This window comes from Ursus arctos, unplaced genomic scaffold, assembly GCF_023065955.2.
Source record: "Ursus arctos isolate Adak ecotype North America unplaced genomic scaffold, UrsArc2.0 scaffold_6, whole genome shotgun sequence".
In the NCBI taxonomy this organism is placed as follows: domain Eukaryota; kingdom Metazoa; phylum Chordata; class Mammalia; order Carnivora; family Ursidae; genus Ursus; species Ursus arctos.
The window spans coordinates 28,244,010-28,270,863 of record NW_026623078.1 but is presented as its reverse complement, the minus strand read 5'-3'; the positions used below and the strand labels follow the sequence as shown (position 1 = coordinate 28,270,863).

At 39.2% G+C, this 26,854-nt stretch overlaps 1 protein-coding gene across 13 annotated transcripts in view; it reads left to right on the top strand.

The window, feature by feature from the left end:
- The window catches only part of EYA1 (EYA transcriptional coactivator and phosphatase 1), a 343,576-nt gene that overhangs the window by 191,712 nt on the left and 125,010 nt on the right, over window positions 1-26,854 (top strand). For 11 of the 13 annotated variants that reach the window (XM_057308057.1, XM_044382779.3, XM_057308053.1 and 8 more), the window contains 3 exons: window positions 13,166-13,243; window positions 22,988-23,057; window positions 23,379-23,524. In XM_057308057.1, coding sequence (XP_057164040.1) covers window positions 13,166-13,243; window positions 22,988-23,057; window positions 23,379-23,524 — 294 coding nt within the window. The remainder of the gene's footprint in view (window positions 1-13,165; window positions 13,244-22,987; window positions 23,058-23,378; window positions 23,525-26,854) is intronic. The other 2 variants (XM_057308055.1, XM_057308054.1) reach the window with 1 other exon arrangement.

Genomic DNA, 26,854 nt, shown 5'->3' with positions numbered 1-26,854 from the left:
CACTCGTGCTCTTTCTGTCTCTCAAATAAATAAGTCTTTAAAAAAAATTAAAAACGCTAAGCGTAGTCACTAGCTTCTACCACATGCTCAAAAAGCAGCAGCTATTATTAAATAATTATAAATGTTATATTTTTAAAAATCCGCTGGGACTGGCTACTGTGTCTCCATGGGAAGAAGAGGATATTTGCTCCTCCTCTGAGGTCCTTCACATTGTCTAATGGCTGTTACAGGTACTCTGAGTACCTGGGCTACTAAGTACTTGCTCAGTTAATACGCAATAAGGGTAGGGCTTATGTCTGGGTATTTGGACGGATTGGTGAAGAATGGGAAAATATGGGGGAAAAGCATGATCTGAGATGTAAATTTGGTAGGTTGATTACATTTTAGGCAAGTAAACCATTTTTCCAGATTGATATGATTGAGGTTCTGAGTCCGAGCCAGCTCATCTGCTTCCAATCTTCATACACTAGTTTATTTTACCATCCGCTAATTTGCAACATACACTGATACACTTTTATTCAGTGCCCTGGTATTCTGGGACTTTTCCTATGGCTGTTCTGTTTGCTGATTGTTCAGATTTCCATCAGAGCAATGATGAAGGATGATAAAGCCCGAGTTAGAAAATGTTTGACTTTTCACTTTTTAAAGGTTTCATCAAAGATGGTAATCAAAAAGAAATTGAAACTAGCTATGTGACCTTAGGCTAGTTTTTAAACACCTTTAAGCTGCAGTTTCCTCATCTTTGAAATATGACAATTATAATAAATATTTCATAAATTTGCCATGAGGAACACAGGAACTATTGCTTGTAAAGTACTTAACACAATGCTCAACATACAGGAGGTGCTCAGTAAACATAACTTTTATTTAAGTTATTCCTTTTCCATTCTACTTAAGTATTGCCTGTGTTATAAATTGAGAATATTACTACCTTAATTCTTAATATTAGAGCAATCTTTCCATACCATTATGCCATGCTTCCATTATTAGAACAAGCTAAAAAATAGTTAGATCCCACTTTGGAATCTACATGTAGGTATCTGTTAAAAGTCATTAAATGGCACATTTATGGTTTGTATACTTAGTTGTATATGCATCTTAATTAATAGAAAGAAACAGAAACAAACATGAACTCTAGTTAATGATGTGAATGCTGAATATATATTGTTTATGCAACTTATTTTGAAATGCATGAAAAATAAGATGGTTTTATAAGAAATAGATAGGGAAAAGTAAACATGGTAATGTTAATTGTGAGATTTAGGTGGTTGGTTTATGGCTATTCAGTGTATACTTTTTTTTTTCTTTAAGATTTTATTTATTTGAGAGAGTGAGCGAGCAAGAGAGCATGAGCAGGGGGAGGAGCAGAGGGAGAGGGAGAAGCAGACTTCCTGATGAGCAGGGAGCCCAACATGGAGCTTGATCCCAGGGCTCAATCCCAGGACCCTGAGACCATGACCCGAGCCAAAGGCAGATGCTTAACCGACTGAGCCACCCAGGTGCCCCTTAACTTGTCTATATGTATGAAAAATGTTATAATAAAATATTGGTAAAAAAAGTGAACCTACAATACTTAATGTGTCCAGGAAGGAAACATTTGTTTTTTGTTATGTTGGGTTTTTTAATTTGTATTTTGTACAAAGACCTATTCCGGAATCTAGCAGAAATGCAAAGTACTGCTGCATTAAGGAACTCACAATTTGGTTGGAAGAGACAAGACTCTTTGAAAATTGAGCCCAAACTCCAAAGTCCTATGTCAGTTGGATTATGAAGGTGGAATTTTCCGTGTGTGGCTTAGAGATCCCCAGGAGTCGTAGAGCTAGCATTGAGGTCAGCAAATGCTTTTGTGCAAAAAGCTGTGTCTGTAGGATGAGGAAATTAACAGGCCACATATATGTTTAACTCTTTTTCACATGGGGGCATTCTGTTATCTTTATTAAAATATACATTTTCATGTCTGGAAATTCACAGGTTTTTGTCATTATGCACTTTCTCCATCAGCAGATCAAAAGTAGTCTGTCATTCGTGTTCTGAAATATTTTGGTGTTAGAAAGAGGGCTTCATTCTCAAGAAGGTTAGAAGCCACTGATCCAAACAAAAGTGCCCTTAGAGTTTGGAAAAAGAGCTCTTCAGCTTGCTGAGGTCTGGCCAGGCTTCAAGAAAGAGATGGAATCTGAGCTGAGTGTTGGGAAATGGGTAGAATTTGAATAGGTTGAGAAGAGATGGAATGCATTCTAAATGAGGGACCAATCTGAACAAAGGTAGGATAGTTTGGGAGACTGTGAGGAGACTAGTTCAGCTGAAGAAGGAATTGATAGTAGATAAGGTTGGAAGGATCAGCTGGAGCCAAACTGTGGAAGACTCTGAATATCAGACTGAGGAATTTGAACTTCATCCTGGAGCCAGTAGAGAAGCCACGGAATATTTTGAGCAAGGGCTTGATATGGTGAAAGTGTTTCAGGTATTAATCTGGCAGTAATTTCAAGGATAGATTGGAATGGGGGAGAGATGAACAGTGGTACCGAGGCTCATGTAGTCTGCCCAGATTTTATGTGTCAGGAATCTGAGCTAGAGAGGCAAGAATGAGAGTCACGGAAGAGGAAAGTGAAGACTCGAGAGACGTTTCAAAGGAGCCGTCATCATTTATCATGTGGCAATTCTTTTACCAAAAGAGTCAACTCGTCTAGACCTCTGCAGAAGCCATTGCACGGTGCTGCTCCCATATGCTGCACATGCGCATGTTATTCTGGGAATAACAAGTTCTGAAATTGACCAACAATTCTTGTGGGCCCTGTATATGGTCAGGTTCTAAGTTTAGTCTATACATGTTGCTTTGTTTTTCATAAGGTTGTGTAAGGTGTGGTATTTTGGAAAAACTAGTATTTTTCTACCCAAAGAGGGTAGAAAAAAGAAGATGGATGGCTCTAACTTTAAAATTTTGGAGGGATAATAATCATACGCCAGGGCAAATGTGCACATATAAAGGAATGCCTCATTTTCCAAATGGGAACGACCCAAAGAAACACATTTGCTTTATGGATATATATTTTTTTAGATAAAGAAGAAATGGTTAAGTTGCTACTTACAATACTTACAATATTTAAATTAATTCTACGTCTTTAAAAAGTGTCACATAAAATATATAAATTTAGGAATATTGCTGTTTTCCACTTTAATATTTCACGTAATTATTTTATTCATTCTCTTCTTGTAGGCCTTTGGTATCCCTTGATGCTACTTTTTCAGTCATTTGACACAGTTTTCAAAAACCTATATTTCCACTTCTGCCTTATGATTTGAGAAAGAGTACTCATAATGCCATTGAATCCAAACTGTAACATAATATTATGGTGGTTGTGTTTTACTTTGTACCACAAGTTTGTATTTGTTATCTAAACAGCATAGTCTTGTGCAGTGTAGCTTTTAAAGGGGTTCTTTAAAGGCCTATTTATAGCAGTAGCTAATATTTGCCTTTGGATGGTTATGTCCCATGCATTATTATTAAATCCATGTAATTGACCCCTCTTTTGAAGGATCCAAGTCTGGTACTATTTTAACAAACAAAAATTCCAGTGGTAGACACTATTTTATGTTAATGTGTCTTCTCCAGAGAGTACTTTGTTCAAAATAATGTAACAACATGTCCTGTAAGTGAGAGACTTTACAAGAACGTGCACATAAATTGACTGAGTGATAATTTGGGAGGAACGAAGTGTCCTCTTACTTTCGAGCACATATATTATTTTTGTTCATTTCCCTATGCAATGTGCCTAGCAGTATAAAGTCAACTGTAAGTCAGTTGTACATTTTTACCTTATTTATTCTCTCAGTGAATATTGAGTTTCAACTATGTGTCAGGCATTGTGCTAAGTTCTGTAGGGATATAAAAAGATGTAGTTCCTACCATGAAGAAATTTGTAATGTATTAAAAGGGATAAGATTGAAATGTAAAATGAGGTAGAACAGGATGTATTTTCTAAAGGAGGTACAAACTCAGATTTAGTAGCTCAGGGAAAAGAAAAATCAGTCCTGAGTAGTAGATCAAGCAAGACTTAGCAAAGCAGATGCAACTTTGAACCTTGAAGGAACTGTGGGATATAGTCAGATGGAAATTTTGTCAGAGGGAAAGGCATTAGCAAAACCATGGGTTTGGGGATGCATTAAGCATCTCAGTAGGCAGTTTGGTTTAAATGTTGAATATATACAGTCATGATTCATGATCTGTAAAATGGGATTAGAGTCACACAGAAAAGTCACACAGACAATTGGATGTGACCATGTATTTTGTAATACTTTTGTGTTTTTTTAAGTTACTAGTTATTTTACAAATATTTTTACAAATAGGGAAGTAAAGCAAAAAAAAAAAAAAAAGAAAAGCAAACATCTTGGTTTTAGAGTGGGGTGTGTGTGCTTAACAACATCATAAAGGCATGTAACTTAATAGCTTAATTCAGGAGAATATGGAGAGCTGAAGACCTCAGAGCAAAGAGTGACTCATTCAAATCTAAGCTATGGAGAGATCAGCACATGCTTAAAGTAGAAAGGCCAATTGCCAACTTTTACAAGAGAAGAGATATAAAGTAATTTGGAGAGTGACTGTGAAATTAGAAAAAAGATGGTTGGGAAAGATTAGAGTGTTAAAAATTGTAGACCTGGCAATACGGCGTGAGGAGAGGGGATCTGAGAGAACTTGGGGTGAAAAGGAAACTTTCAGTCGAAGTGACATGACCATTACAGAGGAATAAAATGAAGATTTTAGGTTTGAGTAGGTTGAATTTGACCCTGATCCAGGCAGGGGCGTTGTGTAATTGGGATGTGGGGATTGATTCCCGTGAAAAAGTTGTGCTAGTAGATCGGGATTTGGGAGTCTTCTACATGAAGATGATTTTTTAAACCTCTGGCAAGGAAAGACTAGAGAAACACTCAGGTAAGAATGGCATAGAATTAAAAAAACACAGAATAAGCAATGGGAAGAAAATCCAGAGAATGAGATAGATCTAAGGGGAAAGGCGGAATGTCGCTGTGTTGTATTGGTCAATGATAAGAGAATCAGAGGAAGGCCCATTCTGTAAAAGAATTAAGGAAAACGAGGATTGGGAAAAGTGTCACGTGGGCAATTAGGAAAGTCCTTTTAGTAAAATAGCAGCTATAAAGGGATGATGGAAGAGACTAAAGAGAGAATAGATGATCCAGATTTCAAGGCAAATTTTTAGAAAACTTGGTGATGGAGGAAGGGAGAAAAATATCATGGTTTAGAGAAGACTATTAAAAATTCAGGGAAACCTGCTTTTTTAAATTAAAGTATACTTGACATACAATGTTACGATGAGTTTCAGGTGTACAACAGAGTGATTTGACAAGTCTCCATGTTACGCTACGCTCGCCACAGGTGTAACTCCCATCTGTCACCACACAATACTATTACAATACCATTGACTGTATTCCCCATGCTGGGCTTTTTATTCCTGACTCATTTATTCCACAATGGGAAGCCTTTATTTCCTAATCATTCATTTTGTGTGCATGCCCCTACTCCCCACCCTCTGGCAATCATCAGTTTGTTCTCTGCATTTACAGGTCTGTTTCTGCTTTTTGTTTGTTTGTTCATTTGTTTTGTTTTTTAGATTCCACACATAAGTGAAATCATATGGTATTTGTCTTTCTCTGTCTGACTTATTTCACTAAGCATAATACTCTGAGTCCATCCGTGTTGTTGCAAATGGCAAGATCTCCTCTTTTTTTATGGCTGAGTAATGTATATACACACACACACATATATATACATATGCATATATATACATATATATATAATTTTTCCCCACAAGTTTATATTATCTCTACAGCATAGTCTTATGCAGTATAGCTTTTAAAAGGGTTTTTAAGGCCTATTTATAGCAGTACCTAATATTTGCCTTTAAGTGGTTATGCCCCATGCATTATTATTCAATCCATGTAATTTACCTCTCTTTTGAAGGCTCCAAGCAGGGTCCTCTTTTAATAAACAAAATTCCCATGGTAGACACTATTTTATGTTAATATGTCTTCTCCAGAGTACTTTGTCCAAAATAACATAACCACGTGTGTCCTGTAAGTGAGAAGCTTTACAAGAACCTGCACATAAGTATATAATGTATATATGTTAGGTATGTATTATGTACACACATGTATATATATGTATGTATACACACATATCACATCTTCTTTATTCATTTATCCGTGGACACTTGGGGTGCTGCCATATCTTGATTATTATATATAATGCTGCAATAATCCTAGGGGTACTATATATCTTTCCAAATTAGTGTTTTTGTTTCCTTTGTGTAAATACCCACATGTGGAATTACTGAACCATATGGTATTTCTATTTTTAACTTTTTGAGGAACTCCTGTACGGTTTTCCACAGTGGCTACACCGATTTACATTCCTACCGACTGTGCATGAGGGTTCCCTTTTCTCCACATCCTTGCCAACACTTGTTATTTATCTTTTTGATTCTAGCCATTCTGACAGGCATAAGGTGATATCTGAGACCTGTCTTTGTCAGTGGAAGGGAAGTAGCCTCTTGAGATGGAATTATTGGGAATTCTGGGAGATCAAATAGTGGAGTTTTGTTGCAAAGGAGGTATGGAAGTGGCACCAAGAATAAAGGTTTAAAAGGTTAAGTCCTACTGCAGGAAAGGAAACCTCCATCGAGATTAACCAGTAGGAAACTGGGAGATGTTGCAGGAAGATCGTTGAGAGATTTAATGTAGCTCCAACATTCTTTATAAGATAGTTGGTTAGGGCATGTGCTGAAGAGAATGGGGAATGAGGTGAGGACTGGGGGCTTGAGGAAGGTGGAAAGGCTCCATAAGAACTGTCTCAGGCACAAGAATGGTGAAGGGAGACGGTCGAGCAACAAGATGACTCCCAAGAACATGGGAAGCATACATTTTAGCAAATTCGGTCAGCATGTGTATTGTGGCCTCCTCTCCCATGCTCAACTGTCCAGAACAGCAGTTGAAGAGTGAACAGCAAGGGCTTGCCAATGCTAGGATTAGAGCCTGGCAAAAAAGATGCTTGGAAAAACGAGATGACCCAGGACTCTAAGGTGGAAGCTCTGGGTTCCAGACTGGGCCAGTGAAGTTGGAAAGACATGATGTTCTGATGAGCAAGTCTAGTATAAGTGAGCAAATGAAAAAAATAAAAGGTGGCATTTTTTGGAGGTCATACAATTCTAGGCCATGGTGCAGCTGAATTATTTAATAACCAAAATGGAATGAAGGCAAATCTTATTGAGATATAAGAGCTGAAGGAATCAGAGGGTAGTAGAGGGATCCTGGATGGGGTTTTTAATGCTCTTGATCATTATAGTAGGAAACAAAATAGAAAGGAAGGCCAAGTGTATGCCAAGTAAAGACAAGCTGTGCTATTGTAGTTTGGAAAAAAAAAAAGTGACAAAATAAGCTTAGATACTGCTGGGGGAGGATCTGCTGCTCACCTGGGCTGATGCCTTCACTGTGCAATCCTGGGCAGATTCTTCATAACACAAAGCCTGGCTCCTACTCCAGCAGACAGAGCTGTCCTTTGGTAGTGAACTCTTAACTGCTCTCTTAATTTATGGTAAAAAATTAACCAAATGTATTTAACACGTGTCTCCTCTGATCAACCCGCCATCTTTCTGGGACTGTTTATATGACCGCAACATTCAAAGTGTAACCAGAAGTTGCTTGATGAGCACGGAGTCCTGCTGTAATGGGTTAGCTGGATGATCTTGATAGCTAATGTCCCCAAGCTCCAGTGGTCTGATAGATAGGTCTCCACTTTAATTTATGGTGAAGGAATACCGACTTATCTTTTCCATGGGCCAGTTACAGTATATTCCCCCTAAACAGTACTAGAGAGAGAGGCCCACATTTTCTCCTGGAATACTCGATCTCACTTGCCACGTACAGCATCCTCCTCCTGCTAGCCTGTTTCTTCAGATAGAGTATACACAGATTGTAGTGACAGAAGCACAGTAGTCCTCCCTTATCTGAAGTTTTGCTTTCCGTTGTTCTAGTCAGCTGCGGTCTAGAAGTAGACAGTCCTTCTGACATATCATCAGAAGGTCAATAATAGCCTAACACTATGTCACAATGCCTGCATCCTTCACCTCGTTTCATCTCATCCTGTAGACATTTGATCATCTCACACCATTGGAAGGAGGGTGAGTTCAGTACAATAAAATATTTTGAGAGAGACCATATTCAAATAACTTTTACTGCAGTATAATTTTTCTATTTTATTGTTAATCTTACTGTACCTAATTTATAAATTAAACTTTATCATGGATAATATACGTATAGGAAAAAGCATAGTATGTGTAAGATTGGGTACTATCCATGGTTTCAGGCATCCACTGGGGGACTTGGAACATATCCTCCACAGATAAAGGGGGATCACTAAGTTTTCTTATATATTATCATGATTAATCCTACTTTCTTAAGTTACATTCAAGTTACCTTGATTTGATTTTGGCCGTCCTGAGGAAAATGGCCTCATGTTAGATCTTAGAAGTCACTTGACTTTATATTTTTAATTTACTTATCAAAGGGTAAGCTGAACTTTAATGTAAAGTTTATAATAGATTTTCTCTGGTAAGACTTTGATTTCTCTTAATTAAAGAGACCTATAATGATAAAGTGACTATAATAGTATGGCCTTTGGACTGGGTTAATGATTTGTAAACCACTGGACCGTGCTCAATGATTTCTAAGCATTTCTCTCTTTTTTTTTTTATCCTTACATAAGTATGTTATTCCCATTTAACAGATGAGGAAGCTGAGACACACAGAAATTGAGTAACTTTTCCAGGTTCGTACTGTGAATAGCAAAGCTAGACGAAATTCAATTGATAATTCCAAAGCTGGTGCTTTTAACAGTTTTTATTTGATATTGCTCTCTGGTACTACTGGCCAGGAGAGAGGCATTCAGTGTAGCGGGATCCTGTCACTACTACTGATGATGATAAATATGTTTCCACTCCTACTTTATACCAGGTACTTTGCATAAATTTTTACAAATCCTTCCTACATTCCTGTAATCAAACTATCATTTTAAAATTTTTGTATATGAGATAATTGAGGTCAGAGATCAAATAACTGTTATAAAGTCATAGAGTGAATAACTGGATTCTTTGACTCCAGACCAAGGCTCAAAGGCATTGATAGATGGGAGTTTGTGGCACCCCTGGAGAGTAGCAAGTTGCCCTGTATGGTGCGGGCCTAGAGTACATGGCTGAGCAAAGGAATTGCGGGGGGGGGGGTATTGTGGAGATTAAAGAGGCAAAAGAGAGTTTATGAACATTTTTAGAGATAAGTAGGTCCTTAAAGTATCAGATGGAGAATTGACAACTTGGAGTGGTAAAGGGAGACTCTTGGCTGGGGGAAAAAGAGAATAAAAGTTGCTCTTTTCTAATAGACTGAAATCCTGTAATAAAAAAAAAAAGTACAGTGAAGATAAAAGAATCATACAGTTATTTATTTAGTTAGTTTTAAAGATTTATTTATTTTAGAACGAGCAAAAGAGAGAGAAAGAGCATGGGCACAAATGTGTGGAGGGGCAGAAGGAGAGGGAGAAAATCCTCAAGCAGACTCCCTGCTGAGTGCTGAGCCTGATTTGGGGCTCGATCCCAGGACTCTGAGATCATGACCTGAGCTGAAACCAAGATTCAGCCACTTAACTGAACCACCCAGAGGCCCCCAGAATTGTATAGTTATTTAGAAGAGAACAGATGCTTCATAGAGTTTCCTTTTTAGATAGGTGGCTTAGATGGGATCATTGTTCTCAGATGTGACAGTACCTTAAATCTCTAAGACTAAAAAAAAATCTAGGATGTGGTTTTTTATTTTATTTTATTTTATTTTATTTTATTTTTTGTTAAAGATTTTATTTACTTATTCGACAGAGATAGAGACAGCCAGCGAGAGGGAACACAAGCAGGGGGAGTGGGAGAGGAAGAAGCAGGCTCATAGCGGAGGAGCCTGATGTGGGGCTCGATCCCACAATGCCAAGATCACTCCCTGAGCCGAAGGCAGACGCTTAACTGCTGTGACACCCAGGTGCCCCGATGTGGTTTTTTAAACTCATAAGCCTTGGAGAGGTGCTCTGTGATGTCATCTATGGCATATTTATAAATGTGATAGTGCTAATGAGAATGGGTAGTTTGGTGGCTAGAGATTAGTTTTGTCTTTTTAACTTTCTGGTGGGTGTATGCTTGGCAACAACACTGGAAGTGGTCTCTCCTCATTTGGCTTTCATTCAAACTATTTTACATCACAATAAATCGTAGTCTTTTTAGCATCAGGTCCCTGGTGATCAAAGTATTCAATTCCAGTACCTGATAAAATCATAAATATCCTGGTAGTTACTTTATGTGTATCCTCTTCAACAGAGCCTTTTAAAAAATTGGATTCATTAGGGAATAGGAGTCTTTATTCCTTAGAGTATAGATGAGTATATTTGTACAATGACAAAAGGCAATGTGCTTGGGGCCTAAAAGAAAAAGTATCCTCTTCTTTTCCTTCCTATTTTTAATGGAATTTCAATTGAATGTGTCTCCTGGGAGTGAAAGCTATATTCAATCAAGCTAAAAATATGGAGACTAGCTAGGGTAAGTTTTGGGGGGTACAAGAGTAGGAGTGGTTTTGGCATAGTCAGGCTTTCACCAAGTAATTTTAGACTCCAGTCTACAGATTCACAGATCTTAGATTTGGCAAAGACTTAGAAGTAACGTGGGCTAACGTCTTGTACACTGGAAAACTTCTTCTGCACCATTGTCTCAGGCAAGTAGATGTGGAGCTTCTACTTGAGATCTTCCTGTGAGTGCACTAGGCTGGAAGTGTTAACATTCTAGAGGAGGGTCTGGACTGCTGGGGTTTTACTTCCCTCTGTATCCACAGTGTGGGGCACTCTGCCACAGTTTCCTTGCTCTGTTGTAGAGTAGTGCTAATTATTGGGAAGTACCACGTGTTGTCATTTCTTCAAGACTTGGAATTGAAAACATCCAAAATGAATTCCTATTTCTGCCACTTGTGACTTTGGGCAATTTTCCTAATCCTCTTTGGTTTCCATTTTCACATGTGAAACAAGAAGACAGTACCCAGCTAGGGCGTTTGTGAGTTGTGTTCTGAGACCTACTTGGAGAATTATTTAAAAATGATTAATCATGATATCTATAGTCTGACAATAGTAGGCACTTTATGTGACCTTTTCTCCTTGAGCCTGATTCTCATCTTTGATCAATGTATGGGATTTGGTTCTGAGTTCAGATCCCTGCGGTAATCTGTCCAGTACAGAGTAAAATAGAGCTATTGCTTTATAGGTACAGGGCATTGTATGAGTTCTTTTTTTTTTTTTAAGATTTTATTTATTTATTTTGACAGAGACACCAAGAGAGGGAACACAAATAGGGGGAGTGGGAGAGGACGAAGCAGGCTTCCCGCTGAGCAGGGAGCCTGATGCAGGGCTCAATCCCGGGACCCTGGCATCATGACCTGAGTCAAAGGCAGATGCTTAACAAGTGAGCCACCCAGGCGCCCCATATGAGTTCTTTCAGGAAGGGTAGATAGGATGTGGACAACCGGGTAGGATACTTTGGAGCTGTGTACCAGCAGTGGAGGACCTGCTTTCCTCAATCTATGACAGTATAATGGTTATGAAGAGGAAGATCATTAGATTGCCTGGAGGTGTGAAGAGAAAAGGGAAATACAGGCTCATGTCAGAATTTATTAGCATCAACTAAGACTTCTAACCCCAAACAACTGGTGGAAAAGTGAAAACTTCAGTTACACTCTTGTTTGGTCTACATTAAAACAATCAGTTGGAGTGATTACCATTAGACTTGCTGGCTTTATTTTTCAACTTTGTTTAGAAGCAGTCTAAATCATTAATTTTTTGGAAGTGACTATCTGCTGAAACTATTTATAATGTCTATTTGAAAATCCATTATGCATTAGTAAAAGATTCAGAGGTCAAGGAGGGTGAATTTGTTCTTTGCCTCCTGTTTATAAGAGACTGGCAATGTTGGGAGAAGGAAAAGCTGCATTTTCTCCATCTTTCTTTCCCATTTCAGAATGTATTTACTTGTGAGAGAAGCCACCCCAAATATTCTCTTGGTAGGACCTTTGTTTTGGAAAACATGTTATCAATGTTTAAGTAGCCTCTGAGATATTATTGCATTCTTTCTGAAAACCCATTAGTGGGGATGTATAACTTCTACAAAGTGGGCCACAAATTCCAATGAACCAGTTGTTTCTAAGAAAAGCAGTCATGCTATATCTTCATTAAAAAAAACCCACAAAAAACAAAACAAAACCTAAATCTAGGGGAAAAGGCAAATATTCTGAGGTAGTCTGGCTTATCTGCTTAATAGGGGTCAATAATACCATCACTATATCTATGGAGTGGGTTGCTTTCATGCACCTAGAGCATAAATCTAAATGTTTTTATTGTATAGCCACAAAGGACTTTACTAAAGATCAAAATGTTTTCCACAAACTATCTGTTATTGGTTTTATTTTGGAATGAAGAACTTAATTTCTGCTTCATTTACACTTAGTGTGGTTTAGGTACTAAGTGTACACCAGAAATGGCTGAGTGGTAACGATCCATTAAATTGAGCACTCTGTTTTTCAGCCATATTGGATAACCAAATGTGTGTGTGTGTGTGTGTGCGCACGTGTGCACACGTGCTTGCATGTGTCTGTGCCTGTCCTTGAGCATGATGAAAACCTACCAGCGTTATTTCCTACTCCAAGTCTTCTTATTCTACCCTTTTGGCTCTGTTTAGCTAAATGGCTACATAACCAAGGAAATACTCCCACATCCTCATCACATAAATTTTAAGAGATAAATTATTTGTTAATAAGCAATTCAATTAGTATGTAATGAATGTAACTACTTTTAAAGTGTTTCTTTTAAAGGATAGCTTGTTAAAATGGGTTGTTTCCTTAGGGATTAAATAGATAACCTGTATATTTTTTAAAAAATTCTGTTACAAATACCAATCTGAATTATATTCAAATACTGAAAGACTGGTTTTTAAAATGATTTTCTTGTAACTATTTTGAATATAACTTCTCTATCATGCCTTTACAAATTACTATTAATTGGATATATCGTATATGTTGTTTATTTTTGTAGTTAAAACAGAGCCAATGAGCAGCAGTGAAATAGTTTCAACAACAGCAGACGGGTCTTTAGACAATTTCTCAGGTTCAGGTAAGGAATAAATGTTAGATTTTCACATTAATATAAAACATAGTTTTTCTTAGTTTATTTGTATATGTAAGTATGTATCTATGTGTCTATGTATGTGGGTATATGCATGTGTGTATGTAGTATAAAATTTAATATAGCTTTACTCTGAGTCCCATACTTGCAATTCTGTTGTTTTTATCCAGTGTTATGAAGTGTTTGCTGAAAATGTTGCTATCCTATAAAGGAGATAAAATCAAAGGGGGTTTTGTTTTTCTTTCTTCTTCTACTAAATTATCTTTATTATGTTGATGACTCCTGCCCTTTTCTCTCATTTGTATACTTTTTCCAATTATGCAAATTTACGTTGGCAAAATTTGGCTTCCGATACTCTTTAAGCAGACTTAACCAAACCATCCTCCTGTAGGTAGCTGTCATGTCAAATGGAGATCTAAATTAGACTTTGTAATGCAGCTTTCCGTCCTTAGTGAATTTTGATCTCTCACAGTGACATAGTTTGCCTCCAATAAACAAAATACCCAAGTTTCACATCTTTGCTAATGAAATTACTGATAGGAAAGTCATTGTGGTAATAAAGTAACAGTGAGGTTGTGATTATATGTTTGCCAAATTACACAGCTTAGACTATTTCAATAAAAAAAATTATTGGATATAATTTTTAAATTTTTGAACCTTTTTCATATTATCTGCTGTGTTTATCAAACCTCTGAAGTGGAAATGCTATAGTTACATAAATTTGTAATTGACTTACTCCAGCTCTCGGGATCACTTATTTAATATGCATCACAACTAAAAGGAATTATACATATTACATAACATGAAATACAAATGCATAACTTTTATCCTAATAATACCATAAGGGAACAATAAGGAAATAACAAAAGGATGTTATATCCGTGAGTTCTTTTATAAAACACTTACTAGAATACGACTTATGCCAGAGAATGTACTTGGTGCTATTACAGATTAATAGGTATATGAGAATGGCCCTGGTTTGGGGCTTAGCAGGGTGACTAAATGACCAGACCATCATATTGCAGATGGAAGGCCAAGGATCCCCCAAAATACCCAGAAAAGGACCCAACAAAGACTGGTTGGGATGGGAGGGGTCAGGAAAGGTTTCCTGGAGGAGATGCCTGCACTCAGCCTTAAAAAATGAGTAGGAATAAGGCACACATAGATCTGGGGAGGGGGAAGTTGGACAGATAGAACATTCCACGGGAGGAGACTGAAACACAGAGGCATGGAATTTGGAACTGTCAATGGTTCATCATTCCTGGTATCTACAGTGTGAGCTGTGATGGCATGCTGGACAGAGTCAGGATAGAGTCTAAAGAGACGTTTGTGTTCCACATGATGTTTGCATTGTATCCTGAGTACAGTGGGAGGCATCAGAAGAAGGGTGTTGCATGATTGTATTCACGTACAGAATCCTGACTGTAGCGGGAGGGGGGGGGCTGGAGAACTGAAGTAGAGAGACCAGATGCAGTCTTTTTGCATTAATTTGGGCAAGAAATACTGAAGACCTGAGATAAGGTGCTGGCAGCATTATGGAAAGATGGTGGATTAAGATGTATTTGCAAAGTCTAATTTACATCATAGTAACCAATGAGTACAGGGGATAAGTGAGGCAGAGAGACAGGTTAAGGTGATGGAATGCAAGAGGAGCATGACTGCGAGAGAAAGGCATGTTGAATGAGAGGTGACATCCACGCGAAGATGTTGAAGCTTGGGAATGATCTGGAATGGAAATTTTGGAAGTGTGCAGGGAGTTAAAGCTAGTGGGCTGTAACAGAGTTGAAGATGGAATCCAGGGAAGACCAATATAGAGAGATAGGCAGGGAATAAAATGAAAACACAGGTTTTCAACTGGGAAAGAAGGAAAAGAGTTGAGTTGGAAGTAAAGGCAGAAAGAGTTTCAAGGAAGTGCTGTCTATGTGTTAGATTGGTATACAGCTATTAAAAATAGTTTGGAAAAAAAACTTAATGGCATGAGCAAATGTTAACTATGTTAAGTGAAAAGCAGGTTCAAAAGAGTGACATGCTCAGTATAATCCATGTGTTTTTAGATATTTATGTGTATGCATATGTGTCTTTGTGTATGTGTATAAAAATTAATGGTGGCTTTCTCTGGATGATGGAATATAATTCGAATTTTTTTCCTTCTGCTTTTTTTTCAGAAATGTTTTACAGTGTATTTGTATAAGAGTCATACTTTTAAAAAGTAGTAATTTTAAAGTGCAAGTTTAAAGTCACATACTGAAAAGAAATAAGTTTTTTAAAGTATCTATGGATAATAGTATTGCTTTGCTATCCTTCCTGATATTGAAAACCTGTGGTTTAAGGAATTCCTTGTTCTTAAGAAATATACACTGAAGTAATAGTAAAGAGACATCTTATCTGCAGTTCCAAAAAGAGTGAACTATACATGTGTATACACACACACATAGAGAGGAAAAGAGAATAAGAATAAAGCTAATATAATAAGATGTTCGCATTTAGAGAATTGTGGTAAAGGATATCTGGGAAGTTTTTCTACTATTTTTGCAACTTTTCTGCAGTGTCAAGTTATGTCAAAATAAGATCTAAATGAGAAACATCAGTGGCTTTAGCCTACAGCAGTTTCAGTGGGTGGTGCTTTACTTCCCCTTGTGCCCTCTTGCCCATATGCCCCATTTCTGTTGTCTCCAATACAGTTCCTAGCAGATATATGTGCTCACGAAGTGCAGTGAGTAAATGGATGATTTAACCAATAAGGTGAAGAAGTGGAGACAGGGAGGAGAAAAATGTCTTTCAAGTACATAAACGGTTAAGGGAGAGAGAAGGTAGTCCATTAGAAAGTGAGAGATAGGGTTGAGGATGGCATTTAGAAGGTCAGCGTGGTTTTGGCTGCCAACACAGATTTGATAGAGGTAGGGGTTAAAGGTATAGACAAAGTGGAGATAATTGATGCAGAGAGGTGCCCACTGGGACAGCAATGGCTTAAATCCAAAACAGAAGTGGATCGCCATAGAAAAGGAATAACTTTCCCACAGAAACATCAGGAATGATGGAACGGGAATTAATGCAGATGAGTTTGAAGGGGAGGAGGAGTTAATATGTTAAGGGAATTTCTGTCTGATTCCTCTGCTTAAACCCTCCAGTAGCTCCCATGCATCTCTGAGTAAATGCTGAGTCCTTTCAATATCCATGAGCCCCATCAGACCTATTGCCTCCTTCCCACTCTTCCTTCAATGTCCTGGACATGCTCCCAGCCAGAACCTTTGCAGTGGCAGTCCCTCTGCCCGGGGCACCCTTCGGTATACCTGCCTGACTCCCTCACCACCTTCCAGTCTGTGCTCTCCTCTCCCCTTCTCTTCGAGGCGCCCCTCCACCCCCATCCAGACTACCCTACTCAGTGTTGCAAAACTCTCACTGTAGGCTTCCAGCCTCTCTGACATGCTAAATACAACCTTCCTGGCCAATAACACAGCCTTTTGCAAACTGTACTATTTACTTGTGTATTAGGTTTATTGTTGGTGTTTCACCCCCACCGAAATGTACGCTTGTAATGGCAGAGATTTGTTTTGTTTTGTTCATTTGTATCCTCAACACCTGAAAGAGTATCTGGTGCATATTAGGCACTTAGATATTTGCTAGATGGAGGGAGGGAGGGAGGGATGGATGGATGGATGGATGGTTGAATGAGTGAATGAAGGCTTCTACCATTTCCTCTGAAGCGATTCAAAGTGAAGATAGTGATAGGCTTATGAGCGGGAAGAGATGGAGAGGATTGAAATAGATGTCATGAGGATTTGGGAAGCCTGAGGCCGCTTGGAACATTAAGGAAAGTTGGCAGTAGAGCCAGAGTCCAAGCAAAGGGAGACCCCTGAATGTGGAGTCTTTATCATAGAGCAATTTTTCTCTACAAGGATTTTGCTGCCCAGGTCGGAAGATATTTACTTTGATCTAGAGTTAAAGATTTTCCAAGTCAGGCATGGAAGAATATGGAAGTAAGAGAATTGAGGGTATCAGAAAGAGAAGAGTTTAGAATAATGATTCTAAATAATGACCCTTTCCTGGGATAAGTGTGTGTGTGTGTGTGTGTGTGTGTGTGTGTGTGTGTGTGTGTATTTATTTATTTATTTATTTATTTATTTATTTATTTATTTAAAGGTAAGGGATAACAAATTGAGAGAAGATAAGTATGTCAGGGGTCCTGCATCTATAATAAGGTTGGAGAACAGATTAGATGGGAATAAGGGAAAGAAAATTGTGGCAGGAGAAGATGGTCTTTCCTTAATCTCAAAACTCAGGCCTCCTCCACATACTTCCCTTCCTCAGCCTTCACCACTGCTTTTAAAATTACTTTTCCTTGTCTTTCTTCCTGCTAAGCCATAGCGCTATGAGAGCAGAGATTTGTCTCCTTGCTCACACTCACAGTCCCAGTGGCTGTCATGGAATTGAGCACATGGATGCTGGTCGGTCAAGGTTTGTTAAGTAAACAGTGAATTGGTTGATGCTGTTGTGGTGTGAGAACGGGGGGAAAGAAGGGTCCACAATGCAATCTTGAGCTCGAGGGTTGGAGTAGAAGGCCAGAGTGGAGGCCTAGACAGAAGAAGAGAAGTGTTGGACGCATAGTCCAAGGTTAACACTGGGACTTGTTAGGGGACACAGTTAAATACTAAAGGTTTCGATAAAGGCCAGGCAGTGTTTAGGAAGTGGGGCATTCATGAAAGTGTTAAAGAATTGTCATAAACCTTAGAAAAAGAAGGGTTTCATGGGGAAGAGAAAAAACAAAAACAAAACAAAGATTTGGAAGAAGCAGCAATAGGGTTATGTTTTTCAGGTCTCTGTCCTATCTGGAGTCAGAGAGCATGAGTCGGCTCTACTTGAAAAAGAGAGACCCAGGAGAAGCTGGGCCTTGGGAAAAGGCTTAGCTGAAGGTGGAAGGATAGTCTGGTGAAGACTGAAGCTATAGGGGATCTTGTGTTCTGCATATTGATTCTCCGTGTTGCACGGTGGCGAGGGCTAGAGTAAGCTGGGCAATCAGGTCCAGGTATAGGAAACACAAAGCTTTTCTCTTAATTCTTTTGTTCCTTCTTTCTGTCTTTCCTCGAGTAAAGATGCAAAAACCATGGCCTGCTGGAGTAGCTGTGAAAAGGATTTAGAGTTTATAAGGGAAAGAGAAAGCAATCTCCAAGCATTTGACTCCAAAATGGTCTTCACCTCTGTGGTCTCTACTCCTGCTTCTCCATGATGGCTTAAAAATTCACATCCCAACCATTCTGGGTGTCTTGGGGAAGTAGGCAGCAAGAATAAAGAGTAAACAGAGCCATTCTGACATTGGTAGTAGCTGTCTCCTCCTCTGTCCTTCAGGGAATCTGAGCATCTTAAAGCATTAAGGAGGCAGTGAGGCTTCCTGTTTTCCAGGGAAATCACCAGGTATCCTGGTATAGGGAGACTAGAGGAAAGAAGTTGACTTTCAAAGGCATGTTGCTGAATTGAAAATTGCAAGGTGGTTTATTATGTTTTTAAAATGTAATAGTGTTCTGCCCATTTACTGTTTACCAATGAAAAGTAATATTTTAATGATCTAAATGTTAAGAGGATTTCTGTTGACCTCCTCAGTAGATTCTCAAGCTTGGTTCCCCCTCCCCCCCCAACAAGATTTGGGAAATTTCTTTAACTTCTATGTTAGAAGTAAGAGAAAGAATGGAATAATAGGAAACAAATGTGCTAAAACAGAGAGAGAGAGAGGTATTAGTTGCCCATATGTTCCCAAGGCTCTGGCATGTGTAATTTGGAGTTTACTAATGGTAAAATAACCATTTTATTTACCTTGATGAATGATGAGTGATCTGGGAGCATTCTTTTTGCTTTAGGTTATTCTGGTCTCATGAAATGAAAATTAATCTGAATTCCTAAATTATTGCTTAAAAAGTTAAAGGTGTTTAGGCAATTAGGAGGAGAAGTACTTGAAGTACAAGATGGAAGATTCTTGACTTTAGGCCACACAAAATTGTAATGGTTTGGATTTAGGGAAATCCCAAAAGATATGGCTTATTATATGGCATTAAATATTTAATCATTTTAGGGGTACATAGTTAGGTAATTAGTAGCAAGATCCTTGGGCAGCATCATGGGTTCTTACTCACATGTATTTTATAAAGAATACCATTCACTCCCAATCATATTGCCAAAGAGCTGAGTCAGGTTTATTATATATGTTTACATATGACTTAAAATAATTTAACCACCCTTCCTATCATCAGGGTTTAAAAAAAATCTACTTTGCTTATGACCTAAATCTCACATTATAATTAAACAAATATTGTTTATTGATTACTTACCACACACCAGGCCCTGTCAGGTGCCTGGAAATAAAGGAGAGCAAGAGGTCCTGGGCCCCAGAAGCTCATGGTTAGCAGAGGAAACTAGTATCCATACGCTACACACGCTAACTATAATGTGGTGTGGTTAAGTGCTACATTGCCAATGTTTACAACCTTCCAAGAAAGTACAGAGAAGGACGACATTATCCTAAAGAGAAAATGATGTTTTAGTCCCAGCAGAGAAGTAAGTATTCATCAAGCAGGGGAAAGGCGGCCTCACAAGGCAGAGGGTCTGGTATGAAGAGCCACCGAGCCAAACATGAAAATGCACGGCACGTATGGGCAATCCTCAAGTCCAAGGAGGCTACAGATTACTAAACCCAGGGGAGAGTGGGTGCTTACATCTCTTTGTGTACTCTGCCAAGAAATTTGGAGTTTTTCCTGGGGATAATGTGAGCACGGTTGAGAGAGGGTAAGTTGGAGAATGGACGTGAAGTTTCTGTTTAAGAAAGATCACTCTGGTGGCCGTGGATCTAGTGTGTGGAGGGTGACGGGTGGTGTACAGGGAATGCGGCTGAGGCTAATGAGAATCTGAGCGGGGAGCGGGGATGGAGTATGCAGGACAGGTCGACAGGCAATATCTGGGTTTGGGATGGGGACTCAAGACTCATGAAGTAGAGGGCGGGGAAGGAGATGATTTTGAGGTTTTTAGTTTCTATGTAGGAAGTTAGGAGATAGTTATGTTTTGAGGGCGAGAGGCAGACGTGGGTTCAAATACCAGCTTTCCCATTTGTGCGGATGTGTTACTTAATTTCTATGCCCCATATGTGCAATGGGACGAAAGAATCCTGCTTTTTAAGTATTTTGCTGGACAAATGGTGATGCTGTCCATTGAGTAGAATTAAAAATACAGAAGGAAGGGCACATTTGGGGCAAAGATAGTGGGAATCTGGAGATCCGAACTAATTAACACTACACATTGCACTGTTCACTTTTTCAATGATTCCATTTAGTCCTCAAACAATCCTGGGGGGCGTAGGTAGCATTAGTGCCATCATCCAGGGAACGTAGCAAGGCTTAGAGGGATCAGGTAGCTTGACCCAGACGACAGAGCAGCTGGAACTTCAGTGTGAGCCGAAATTAAATTCTCATTCCAGAACCTGTGCTTAATTACCACTCTGCAGCCTCTCAGATCTCTTTCTGTGTACACACCCGTACTACGTGTATAATCTTAGAGCTTCACGGAACTCACCTTACCCTGTGTAATAACCCTGATAGATACTATTCTGTTATTCTGTTTGTAAAAAAAAAAAAAAAAATGCTGGGTGTAACCTGTGAGGTTGAGTTTATGATTTTTTCTCACGGGTCCCAACACACAATTCGAAAAACCCAGGGATAGAGTTGAAAAAGAATAAAAGGGATTTCTATGTCTTCCATCATCGGGTTGCACCGGGTTTTTGTTCCGGTTTTATTTTTTTTAAACTTACTTTTGACTGTGATTGTCCAGGGAAGGCATTACTCTTCCAGCTACCCTGCTGGATAAATCTCCTTTGCCCTCGGCCTCTTTCCAGGCTTAGCAAAGGGGAGTAGGAAAGGTTGTCATCGCGGATGACCTGGGCAAGTGGTAGTCCTTGTTGTCCAAGTATTCTCTCACTAATCCCTCCCTTCTATAAATTGCAATATTTAACTAATCCCCTCATGGCTATTTGTGTGTCGGCCTCCCCACATGTGACAGACAGAACTTGTCTTTGCATGCTCAGTGCCTGGTACAGAGCAGTGACTCAACGTGTGCCCGCAGATGCAGGGACACCAGCCGAGTTGGCCTGCCATCGCCTTACTGTGGACCCCGGCTCTGCCAAACTGAGAGCCACACGGTGGAAGTCTGGCAGCTTGCGTGCGAGAGTAGTACTCCTCTAGATCCGCTCTCCTCTTGCTGGGTTAGGCCTGCTTGCTTTACAAGGAAAGGAGTATTCATAGATTAAGATTCTGGTCCAACTCTACCACTCTTCTTCCAAACACAAATAGAACATTAAATTGGAGTTGTATAAATGTACTGATGTGACATCATGAAACATGTATACAACTTGGAGCGCATGGAACCTTATAGAAGGATTTTTTTTTTTTAAAGACTTTATTTATTCTACAGAGATAGAGACAGCCAGCGAGAGAGGGAACACAAGCAGGGGGAGTGGGAGAGGAAGAAGCAGGCTCATAGCAGAAGAGCCTGATGTGGGGCTCGATCCCAGATCGCTGGGATCACGCCCTGAGCTGAAGGCAGACGCCTAACCGCTGTGCCACCCAGGCGCCCCTATAGAAGGATTTTAATACACAGTATAGTTAATGAATAATAGAGCCTCTGAACAGCAGGATTATTAGTGGAAGAAGAAAATAAACATATTACATCTCATAATTGTACCCGAAGAATATGCATCTTAGCTAGGTAGAAAATAGGAAGAGTCTGGGGGGGAGGTAGAAATATACAGATGGTATCTTTTTATATATATTTTACAGTATTTACATGTAACGCATAGAAACACATATAGCTGTGTGTATTTATAAATATATAAGTGTAAATGTGTGTAATATATATGCACATAAAAGAGATAGGGCCTATTTATAATAAATAAAGATGAGAACTATTTTATTGCCTTATGTTCACAAAAATGGATTTTTGCTCTAGCTCAGAATGAGTGTAAAAGAATGATAGAGTTTAGTGCCTTTTCTGAGACCTACTGAATAAAGTCCATGTGATTAAAAAGATGAAATTCTGCTTGAATGCTTGAACAACATCTTTAAACAAAAACACTTTTTTGAGGGATTAACTGAAGTTGTGCACGTTGAACTGAAAGGCCAGGAACACTGACTCAACACAAGAAAAAACAGGCTTAGCTTGCAACTTGAGAAATTTAAGAGAGCTATAGGAATGCATTTTTACTGAAAAATGTTGCTAAATCAATGCAGGCAAATGAGGCTCGGCCCTGTTTGTACTCACCCTAGAGCAGATTAGACGGGGTTTCTCTGTAATCCAGTCTCAGGTGTGTGTGTTCCCGAGCACACACAATAGGCTCGGTGACCTTTCGGGTCCCGCCCAGCCTTGCAAACTCACCCTCCTCCCGCCCCTTTGAGCAGGTCCTTCCAAGCAGTAGCCAGGACGCCTTGTGCCTTGTAAACTGCCGCGGACGGGTGTTTCAGATGACGGTGACTAGTTTCTAAGAGTTCATTTAAAATTCGAACCCCTTCATGAGTTCCCATAGGTCATTCAATATATTTTAACTTTTGGGTTGAGCATATGAAAGTGCCATTTTTTTCAGGCCGAAAAGGGCAAACATTTGCAATTTCATATGGTCCCCCTGTAGTTCAAAAATAGATCGGTGCTTTGGACGTATTTTGTATTTTGCGATGATTATCGTGCATTATTTATTTTTTCTTCCAGCAATTGGGAGCAGTAGCTTCAGCCCAAGACCAACTCACCAGTTCTCCCCACCACAGATTTATCCTTCCAAGTAAGATATATTTTCTCTTAATAAATGACTTCTCTGAGTAGCCTTTTACCTTATTTCAAGTCATGTTTTGTGCCCACGTGTTACGTCTTAATTTAAACTAAAGTGCATTTCCTAGAGACTTCACTGTGTTTACACAGATTTCTTTTGCGCGTCACCTAGAAGAGATACTGAAGTGTTTCGGTACTTTGTATATTACATTTGAAAGTTATAATTTAAGAGACGGTCTTTAACTGCGATTTGTGATATGGTTGTTAATCCGTTACCTTGCATGTTTCCATCTAATGCATGGGCTTTCTATTTTCTGTCATTTCTGACAAATAGCAGACCATACCCACATATTCTCCCTACCCCTTCCTCACAAACTATGGCTGCATATGGGCAAACACAGTTTACCACAGGAATGCAACAAGCTACAGCGTATGCCGCATACCCACAGCCGGGACAGCCGTACGGAATCTCCTCCTATGGTGAGTAATCCTGTTCCCTCAGTAGTGGGATCAGAAAGGGCAGCCCTGTGTGTGCACGTTTCACAGGAGTGGTGCCTAAAGACTGTCACCTCGGGCCACTTTAGAAACTGGAACCACCTTTTGTGTCTAAATTCTTCATTAGGCTTGTTTTGAATGAGCCTTGTAAGAAGTGGCGGCTACCTGTCTTGAGGTCAGCGGTGGCAAATAGATCGCACGGTTCCTATGCCCTCTTGCTCTCATTTTTCCCCCATTTATAGCTCAACTTTTAATTTGCCACTTGAGCCCTTGGTTCTGGAATCCAAAGTATTTTGGTGCCTAATTGCGATAAAACTTCGGTGAATGGAGTCTTTGGGGGTAAAGATTCATTTCTTATGTATCAGATGCCTACCTATGACTAGGGAAGTACAAACAGAATCCCATAAGCCCTTGCTCTGAGCTTAAGGGTGGTAGTACTTTCCAATTTCAGCAGTATCAGCCATTAGGAAAAGTGATCTATGTATCACAGCTTGGGCTGCACTTTAAAGAGGCAAAGCAGGAAACAGAAAGCTCACATCCTTATTTGTTCCTTCCCACCCGGAGATTATCTTTATCTTGGTGTAGTTTAACTCAGTTGTTAAAGGGCCAATACCTGTAAGTTAAAAATAAATCCAGCAAAACCCCCAAAGTTTAATTTTAAGAAGCCTTAGAATTTCAAGATACCTTTTCTTCAATTTTATTGCGATTATAATTTTAAGCAAATTGCACTTTGACTAGAAAAATATGAATTATTAACATTCCCTTAAGAAAAAGTAAAATCAAGTGATCAAGAAAAAGTACATGGGAGTCTGGGGGAAAGGACTGGTAGAATAAGTAATTCTGTGTTTATAGCAGTATATAGAAAGAATAAGCATTTAAACATTTCATTAACAGTTGGAAGGTAAATTACTCCTTTTTATTCTCTAGCTCTACCCCAAACCAAATCAACTATATATAAATTTCTTAAAAAGCATATGTAAATTAAAATGTAAATTATATATGATTTCACCCTTTATAGTTTCACTTCAAAACTATCCAGAACTGAATGTTATCTATATCTAGCTAGGTATTTTTTAAGCCAGATTTTAGAAATAGCCATAAAACGGACTTCCTAGAATTCTTTCATTTCCATAACTTTTACTCAAGATTTTTGAAAATAAAATTAGGTATAGATCAAATTTATCTGCAATTTACTTTTAAACAATTCTGGTGCTAAAAGAGAGAAAAGGATCTCTGATTTGAATTGCGTACCTTCAGCTCAATAATGTGAGTTGAGGCAGTCCCCAATTTATATTCTCAAAATGGATTGGTAAGCTGATTATTTGAAGTGTAAATGTATCTTCCGGCCCAAACAATACCGAAGTACTGTAGCCCTAGTGCTACCATGGGAAGCTGTTCTTCACGTCACTGCCTCGGCTGCCACACACGCAACTCCTCTCTTGTTCTTTCTTCTCCCCATGGAGTCATGGTAGGGCCCTTTGCTTGCCTGAAGTCTAGGACTGTTCCAGTTCTAAACCATTAGGGGATGTCCCTGTTGTCTGCAATAATTGTTCCAGGAGAGTAAGATGAGCAGAGGTTCTGAGATTCCAGTCACAACTAGTAGGGTGAGGATGAGCATTTTAATGTGACAGGTAAGGAGATGGTAAGGGGACGGCACTTTGGTTAAGGGCTTTGACCTCAGGGCCCTCTGTGCTTATAAATCTCCTGGGAAAGATTCTGAGTCCTTAGTATTTTCTGCAATCACTTTCCTTCTTTTCTTTCTGGCCCTTGAGTACAGAGAGAGGCTCCCAGTGCTTCTGACCAGACATTCTAGTTTTCTTGGGCCAGTGTATCCAAAAAATGTGACCACCTTCTCCCCTCCACTTGCTTGTGAAGGAAGAACACATAGTTTAAGGTTCTTAATGGCTGATAGTTAAGGTCTAGATGGTCTAAGAAGACTCCCTCCAAGGATTTGTGCCCCCTGACCTTTTACTTAAACCCTGTAAGAAAAGATAGGGAAATCTTTTCGTAGTGTGAACAGTAGATCAGTGAGGAAGAAGAACTCATGCTATTCTCTGGATCTCCGAGGAGCTGAGCGATGAGTTTGCAGGCTTGTGGGGGGAAGCCCTCGAACTAGGTGCGGGGGGGGGGGGGGGGGGGGTTCTGCCTCTTCTTGCTTTTCCTTATCTGTTCTTATGAAGATTGCACCTCCAGGCTAAACCCAGAGGTGGTACAAATGAGGACTGGAAGCAGATTAAGAGTCTCCAATGGAGAGAGAGAGGGGGAAATCCCTCTTAGTGACAAGAAAAGAAAGGGAGTTTCTAGAGCCATCAAACCACCTGCCTTAGGCAGGTGTTTTTCCAGGGACCAATTATAAGTATGGGTTATTCATTGTTTTGGGATTGCCTGTAGAGGAAAAAAAAAATCACATTTTTTAAAAAAAATATTACGGTTAAGACTTAAATGTTCAGGTCATTATGAGGTTATTTAGAGATACTCCAGGAATTATCGTAGGCTCTCTCGGCCAAGAGTTAGATTCTTCCACTGCCTTAGGAAAGTTACCTAACTTCATTCTACTGATGAAATTCCCCTAAAATGGAAATAAACAGTGAGACTACTGTGTATTCTAGATCCCAAAGATATCATTTATCTTAAGTGCAAAGTAAAATTATTCAAACATGTGAATTCGCTTGGCAGAAATTTTTCTCTCTTCCTTCTGTGGAAATTAAGGACAGTTGTGAACTTTGATGACTGTCTTTAATTATAACCCAGCGCCGAGCCCTACACAACACTACTGCCAAACCCAAGTCCTGAAATTCAGATGTCGGCCTGGCGCTTCGGGAAGTAGTTGGGGGCCATAAACACATTATTTTTATATTATCCTGAAGAAAAAGAAAGTGTACTTTAGGCTACACTTAAAACAATAAAATTGGAATAACTACTTGAAACTACAAGGGCTGAAAAAGGAACTACCGGTCTGCTTCCCTTGTTTATGAAACATATGCTGCTGCATGATTCAGTTCTTTAATATTCTCCTTTCTTCGTGCTTGCTTTCTGGTAGGATCTGGGGTATTTGGGAGAAGGTTTTCCCCGGGTTGCTTACTTCTGTGCCCAATATTGCTTCCTCTGACTTTAAAATGAGTCGTGTGCTAACATCAGCTTTGGGCAGGAAGAGTAAGGAAAAAACAAAGGAAAAAATGCTGTGAGGCTAGAGACTAATTAATCTCTTTTTAGAAAAGAGAATTTTGATTTTGACACTAATCAACATAGCAACTTTTAGAATAATCTAAAGTTTTGTTACGGCCATTTCTTAACTATAAAGGAGCTGATCTTTTA